Here is a 7,372-nt window from a genome sequence, read left to right on the forward strand (position 1 = left end):
TTTTATTCTGAAAAATAAGAACTGGTTGATGGTAGCACTGTACATCAAGTAAAAAAAACTCTTCAATATACATGTTACACACAGATCTTGCTTTTTCTGCAGAGGTACTTCATAATAACTACAAACATTAACTGAAGACACATAGTCCTCCCCCAAGACATACACTACAAAACAAACATCGAATTAATTTCATCAGTGGCAGTGCTGCACAGATTTCTTGGGGAAATGTCTAGATCAGGGCTACTCAACTTTGGAAGCCCAAGGGGTCACAATGATACTCCCAGCACAACTTAAGTGTGGTTGCATATATCTGCAAATAGCTTCTTTCACACTGATGGGCATGAATACAAAGATTAAGCCACAGCACTGGACCCAAACATGGCCAGTGTGAGCTAGTCGGTACCTCTCAGGCTCTGCCCACAAGACTAAGCAGCCAGAACTTCCCACAATGCAAGGGTGCTCTGGCACCTCCTCTCTGGGGGTTTGAAATGTCAACACCCTGTACCCGTCTGTTCCAGCCAGCCTATCTGCTTGCATCTTTTGATACTCACCCCACCTGGGAAGTGCCTTGTCCTTGTGGAGCGTGTTCCCAGTGGAGGCCATGTTCAAAGGATCCCACCCATGGACCAAGTGTTGAGTTCTGCCAAAACCCAAACTGCACCACGGTCCGCAAACAAATGGGCTGCATGTTGAGTAGCCCTGGTCTAGACAGCAAGTGCTTGCTAGCTCCCAACCTCAAGCACAGTTTGTTTCCAGATACCTGATGGAAAACCAGTATTAGAGTGGGATCCAAGCTAGACCGTATACACTACTGCGTGTTGTCCTCTTAGTCGTCCAAACTCCTGGTATTTCCCTACTATTAGGCAAATCTTGTCCTTAAGTGTTGTTAGTTATTAAAAATCCAACGGTGCAACACTCCTTTTAGCTTTAACTAGTAACAGCCACAAGGACAGGAGCTAGGACTTTCCAGTCACTCCACAGGGGTTACTCGCAACTGCCCAGAGGGGTAGCGGGAACCCAATTGAACAAAAGAATGAAAAAACCCTTCAAAGTTAATTTCCGTTTTCATCAAAGATGTCCAACCGGCTTTACGCAGAACTTCCAGCTAACGATGGGGCCTGAGCTCCAACAGCACCGCGGGGGGGAGAAACGCAGCAAGCCCTCTCCAGCCCGGCCACGGCTGTCACCTGCTCCGCTGCCCGCGCGCTCTGAGGGTTAGTTCGTGTTTGCACAGCCCCGTGCTGAGCCTTGGCTTCACCGGCAAACCACTGCCACAGGCAAGGCTCTGCTGCAGTCCCCGGGCCAGCTTTCCCCGGGCTCCGCCAGCTGAGGGGGAACGCGGCGCAGCGTGTGCGGGGGAAGGGCGGGGAGGGTGTCTACGGGCGGCGCGGAGTCACACGGCTGAGCGATACCCCACAAGGGGGTCGGGATGACACGATCCCCATGGAAGATGTGGCGGGAGCACATGGGAAAGGGCTGTGTGATAGCTGCCCCCCCCCACGGAACTGGCTGGTGGGGGAGGCAATGCTATGGGGAGGGGGAGCGAGGCGAGGTGTGGAGATGCCTCCCTCGGCCTGGACCCTGGGAGGCGAACGCCGGGCGGGAGGCTGGGTGTGGAGGTGCTGCCCCGGCTGCTGGGCTGGGGGTGCCTCTAGCGGCCCGGGTAGGGAGGGGCCCCAGGGCGTGGGGGTGGCAGAGACGCTGCTGCCCTGGCTCGGGCCGCGCGCGTAGGGGCCCAGCCCCCCTTGCGGAGCGGGCTGGGAGGGTCGCCGCGGCACGTGGTGGCGAAGGCCGCGCCCATGTGACTCGTCCCCGCCCGCCTCGCCCCAGCCCCGCGCTCGCTGCATCCCAGCCGTGCAGGCAGCCGCCGCCGCCACAGGGACCCGGCACCATGGTAAGGGCAGGGCGCGCAGCCCGGCGCCCGCAGAGGGAGGCCCGGCGGGGGAGAGGCCGAGCGGACCCACGCGCCGTTCAGGCCCCGAGGCCTCCGGCGGCCATTTTAATCTAATTTTAGTGCGGGGGCTGCGGGCTCGGCCCGTGGGGGCTGCTGCCTGCGGGCGCCGGCCGGGGGCTGCTCCCAGCCTGAGTCCACCGAGGGGAGCGCACCCCCGGGGCGAGCGGCTGCGAGGCTGCTCACCGGGGCACAGCCCCCGGGCCGCTGGGGCCGGGATGTGCCCCTTGGGTGCGGCTGGCGGCCGGGATTGGGCGGGAGGTGGAGGCTCAGGGCGCCGCTCTCCGGGGAGGACGCGGCGTTGACCCTGCTGCTGCGGAGCCTCGGGCCGCGGCCCTGCCTCCTTCACGTCCCCGCCGCACGGGGAATGTGCTGCCCAACAGCGTGTGGCGGGGCTGGGGGCTGAGAAACCGCGTATTTAACGGGAGTCGGGCGTGTTCCAGGAGCAGTCAGCCCTGACTCAGCTGCAGTTCCCGCAGGAGCCTGGCGCTCCTTCCACAGGGGAAGAGCGGGCAGCGGAGCCGCATTGTCTGTCTCCCCTTTCGGTAGGGAATGGAGAGGAGCCGTCTTGAGCTGTCAGTGCACCCGCAGTTACTCTGACGCTTTTTTAAAGGTTTACATAACCAGCTTTCGGGTAAGAGGAATTCTGCAAGGAAATCAGAGTGAATAGTGGAAATGGGCTAGGAGAGCATTCATGTCTTCAAACAAAATGTGTTTTCTATAGTTAAACTAAGGAAAAGGTACAGATTCTATTCCAAAAGAGCCAGGGTTGTAAACACAATTATGTACTTTGGAAACTGGTGTGTTTAAATAAAGAATGTAGTGAATTGAAACCAAGGGCCATATGGATGCCTTTAGCTATCTTGCAAATTACAAGCTAAAATTTTTGTGAGTTTGCGATCAGCTTTCTGTTGTTGTCCTTATTTTAGTTTAGGGTTCTGAATGGTTTGGAAGTACTGTAGTATGTTGTACGTGTTGTGTTTTCCTTATGTAGAAACTGCAATAACATTTTTTTAAATTAATCAGCAGTAAGTAAAATCAAGGCGTTTTAAAAACAACACTGAAGTTAACACAAGTCAGAAGGCATTTCTACTGCTTCTAGAGCCTTGCATCACTCAACAAAACTAGAATCATGACAGTACTGGATATGAATTGCTGGTATTATATTTGTTCCAACTAAAAAAAACCCATCAAACAAAGGAAAAAGCCACCCTTGGCTGAGCCAAATATATGATAAACTAATTTATATGTGCTGGGATAATCCAGTTAGTTAGAACTGATATCTCAAAAGGAGACGATGCTGAGATTTTAAAAATGAATAAATTAGGGACAAATTTTGGACAGTGTTTTTGCTTGGGTACAACCCCACTTACATAGTTTAAGTTTCTAGAGTGTTCAGTTTTAGTGTAAATTTTTTTATTTTTTGTAGATTTTTCTGTAGTATCCTCTATTATCGTCCCTCTAGTCAATGTTAGTCTTTTTTTCATTTAAGTAATTATTTCCTTCATCTCGTTTACAGGCTTCTGGAGTGGCAGTGAATGATGAAGTTATAAAGGTTTTTAATGACATGAAAGTAAGGAAATCTTCAACCTCAGAAGAGATTAAAAAAAGAAAGAAAGCAGTTCTTTTCTGCTTAAGTGATGACAAAAAACAGATAATTGTAGAGGAAGCAAAGCAGATATTAGTTGGTGATATTGGTGATACTGTGGAGGACCCCTACACATCCTTTGTGAAGTTGTTACCTTTAAATGATTGCCGATATGCTTTGTATGATGCCACATATGAGACAAAGGAGTCTAAGAAAGAAGACCTGGTATTTATATTCTGGTGTGTGAAACCAGCTTGCTATTAAAATTGAAAATTCTTTACTTTTTCCTTCTAATATCAGTGTGTTGAATAATTACTTTTTACCTTTACAGGGCTCCAGAAAGTGCACCTTTAAAAAGCAAGATGATCTACGCAAGCTCTAAAGATGCCATTAAAAAAAAATTTACAGGTACAGGCATCTGATATTCCACAAAGCAATTGTAGTTCTTAATGTTGAGGACCTGAACAAATGTATTTGTATTCATTTGTCTTTCAGGTATTAAACATGAGTGGCAAGTAAATGGTTTGGACGATATTAAGGACCGTTCAACGCTTGGAGAGAAATTGGGAGGCAATGTGGTAGTTTCACTTGAAGGAAAACCCTTATAGAAAGACAGACAAGTGCCATCTTGGATCTAAGGAGCTTCCATTTTTGCAGCTCGTTCAATTGGAATAGTATAACTCCTGTTCCTCCCCCCACCCCCTCCAAAAAAAAATTCACCTTTCTACAGACCTGAAGGAGATGTCATTAAATTAAACTGTCTACCAGTGATTGCCATTAGATTCTTTAATCCTGGTAGTTTTATATAGACCCCAAGGAATGCCTTCATGTCACACTCTTAGCCAAAACTGACATTGCGTGCATTCCTTGCAACTTGTCCAATGAATGTGATAGTTAATGTGAATAGTCTAGCAAACAGCAAAGGGTAAGCTAATTAAATGCCTTGAAAGTATTGTCCACTGGTCAGATGGTAGACTCTATTCAGTATTACTTACAGTTGCACTTGATTGCAGTTCCATGAGGCTCTTGTGCATTCATACACCTCACCTGCCTTGACAAGCCTATTTTTGTGACATGGCAGCACACAACACTATGCATTTAAAGCACTTTTTTTGTAATATTTTTCCCCCCTCCCCCCAAGAAATGCCAATTAAGTTGCTTGTACCTGTGTCATCAACTGGTTGTAGTACCTCGGTTTTCATTCCTGTTACATGCATATCTTTATAAATGAAATAACTGTTCTGATGCCTTTTGTTTTCCGTTGAATGTATGCTACTGAACAGGAGTAGGAGTTATGTTTAGCACGTCAGTCTTGGAACACTAAAGTTGTTTTGTAAAACATCAGTCATGATGGCAGTTACTGTGTAAAAAAAGAGCCTTAAATGGAACACTGTTTTTGAGATATAAAAAAAATGGCCACGTTGCAATAAAACTTGTGGCTTATTACAGAATGTTGCCTTGTTTTCATTGGAAAATGTAGTTTGAAGTATGTTTAAATTAAGCATATTTTGAATAACTTAACTTCTGTGGAAAGTATTGTAAAGGTAAACAATCATTAATCTTAGCTTCAGTAACAGTTTTTCTGCCCTAGTCATAATGTAGACATTGCTTTACAGTAATTTAACTGTTGTGTCCTATTGGATAAAGGACCTTATCCAAGTTTATAACTATTTAATAAACAAGCTGCCATTGTTAGGGAGTGTTTGATCCATATCTCATTTGTGTCTGAAGTTTACAATATAGGACTTTGTTATCCATGCAGTGTGTTTATTTACCTGAATTCTCCTACAGTTCTACATGCCAGAAACATGCGGTTGTTAAAATTGTTTCCAATCTGATGTGTAATGGCAGGGAGACCTTACCTTCACAGAAGTGAATTACAGCATTTAAATAGTTAAATCTTTGATTCTGAAAATGGTGCAGGAAAACTGTCTCTGTGAAAGAAATATCCCAAATGAATGGTTCTACTTGTTAACTTCTGTGCAAAAAGAACTGGAAAGTGTTTTCCACTACTAAATCTTGCGTCAGGAACATGATTTGGCAAAAAGCCAAATACTGCTCTCCTTATAGAGAATTTGATCTGCTCAGTGTGAGCAATCCTCCCTTAGCCAGAGCTATTTATGGCTAACGCATGCTTTTGGATCTTGTCATCGTTATCCACAAATGGCAAAACTGGACATGATTTTACTGGTATGCTCAAAGGAACTTTGTTAGGCAGCCAATCACAGCTAAAATGTACATGCTACTAGAAGAAATACTTTTATCATTACCTTATTTTAAAAAGTCAGAATTTTTAAATGTTGAGTATTTATTTTCAGTCTCAAAAGCAGAACAAATAATGGCAAACACCTTTGTAAACTGAATAACCAAGCAATGCTGTAGTCTGGATCTTCTGTACTGTACAACTTTAAAACTTTGTCAGCTTTCCAGCTGACCCTATAACTTACACATTTCATGTATGCTAAATTCTACTACAGTGCAGTTTAACAAAGCATGCTGACCGTTGACTTGTTAAATGAGTTAATGAATTTAATTTTTTGTACTACAAAACACTCAAGTATCTTTCACTGAAGTTGGAAAAAAACCTAATCTACATGGGAGTTGTCTACAACGATCTTTGTTGATTTCTTAAATCTTGTGCATGGAGCCTAGCTAATATTAGAATCTAATTTGTGCTTAAAATACAGTACTGTAATGAACATTGCAACACCATGTTCTATGCCACAAATTATTTATATATTGTAATCAAATCCATTTATATAAGCAACTTAGACATCTTCAAAACAATTCATAATTATGTTATATTTTAATTGAAATTCCTTTTTAGCCAGCAATTTAAAGAAGTACTCTGTCTAAATTTACATTATCCTCTGCTACTCAATGTCTCTAGAGTTTGCAAATAGTCTTGGAAGAATGTCTATGGCTTCTTCTAAATGGAATATTAGGGGATATAGGTTTTTTAAAGCAAACTAAAATACATATAAAATCTAAGTGTTTATATAAAGTCCAGAGCCCTGAACTAAAATAACTTTTGTATTAAAGATGTTAATTAGTTCTTGAAACAGTACTGAACGATGTGAAATCCAAATTAGCATATAGATACCCTGCCTTTAAAAACAGTGCTACAGAACCACTGCTGATTGAATTCTAAAACAAATGAAAGACAACTGGCATCTGTTCCAGACTTGTTTGTCAGCTGTTGTTTTCTGTCACAGTTCAAAATGGGAAAGGCCTCATTGTGATTTAGAAGTGAAGGAAAAGCCTCTCAATCTAAATATCTTCTGTATCTCTCTGGTCTATGTGACTTTTGGGTATCTTGGCTTTGGTTAATTTATTGATAAAGGAATGTTAAATAAAAGTTTTCGAGAGTAGCTTTTGCAGAAATGGCATCTTTTCTTTAAAAATCACTTGTCCCACTAAATCTGATGATGCTTTTAAATTGTTTCAGGCGGGCTTGGAGACATACCATAAGGGTTAACTTCTCTGAAAGGAGAGAGTCAACGTGGAATTAGAGTAGGTGAAGTTATGTCCATGGCAGCTGCTAAAGTATGCGTAAGAAATGGGGTGTTATTATGTAAAACTCTAAGCTGACATCAGATGCAATTTGACAGTTTTAAAATCCATTTGGGCTGAAATGGCACAGAGAACCTGGGTTCTTCAAGTGTAAAAAAAGCATTTTTCTTCTCAGTAACTTGTTCAAAATAAGCAGTGGTGTTCTGTAAAAAAATTATTGCTGAATTGCCCCATCTTTGCATTGAGTGGCCACCTTACGACAATTCTAAGTAAAAAGCTTAGTATTCATGCCCATTAGTTCTTGACTTGACTTCTCAGGT

At 43.8% G+C, this 7,372-nt stretch overlaps 1 protein-coding gene across 2 annotated transcripts; it reads left to right on the forward strand.

Moving 5' to 3' along the window:
* The first annotated feature begins 1,622 nt into the window (after positions 1 to 1,622).
* On the forward strand, positions 1,623 to 6,910 carry CFL2 (cofilin 2). 2 transcript variants are annotated; one of them, XM_006117673.5, is made up of 4 exons: positions 1,623 to 1,894; positions 3,471 to 3,778; positions 3,871 to 3,947; positions 4,035 to 6,910. In XM_006117673.5, the coding sequence occupies exons 1-4, from the start codon at positions 1,892 to 1,894 to the stop codon at positions 4,145 to 4,147; spliced, it is 501 nt and encodes a 166-aa protein (XP_006117735.1). In that variant the 5' UTR covers positions 1,623 to 1,891; the 3' UTR covers positions 4,148 to 6,910. The 2 variants fall into 2 exon arrangements, with proteins under 2 accessions (XP_006117735.1, XP_006117736.1); XM_006117674.5 differs by lacking the exon at positions 1,623 to 1,894 and adding an exon at positions 2,132 to 2,585.
* The last annotated feature ends 462 nt before the right edge of the window (positions 6,911 to 7,372 follow it).

This window comes from Pelodiscus sinensis, chromosome 5 (assembly GCF_052426305.1).
Source record: "Pelodiscus sinensis isolate ZL-2025 chromosome 5, ASM5242630v1, whole genome shotgun sequence".
NCBI classification, from domain to species: Eukaryota; Metazoa; Chordata; order Testudines; family Trionychidae; genus Pelodiscus; species Pelodiscus sinensis.

Coding starts and splice junctions, on each gene's coding strand:
- CFL2 (XM_006117673.5), top strand. Junction 3,779..3,870: donor GACCTGGTATTTATATTCTG/GTGTGTGAAACC, acceptor TTACCTTTACAG/GGCTCCAGAAAGTGCACCTT. Junction 3,948..4,034: donor CATTAAAAAAAAATTTACAG/GTACAGGCATCT, acceptor TTTGTCTTTCAG/GTATTAAACATGAGTGGCAA.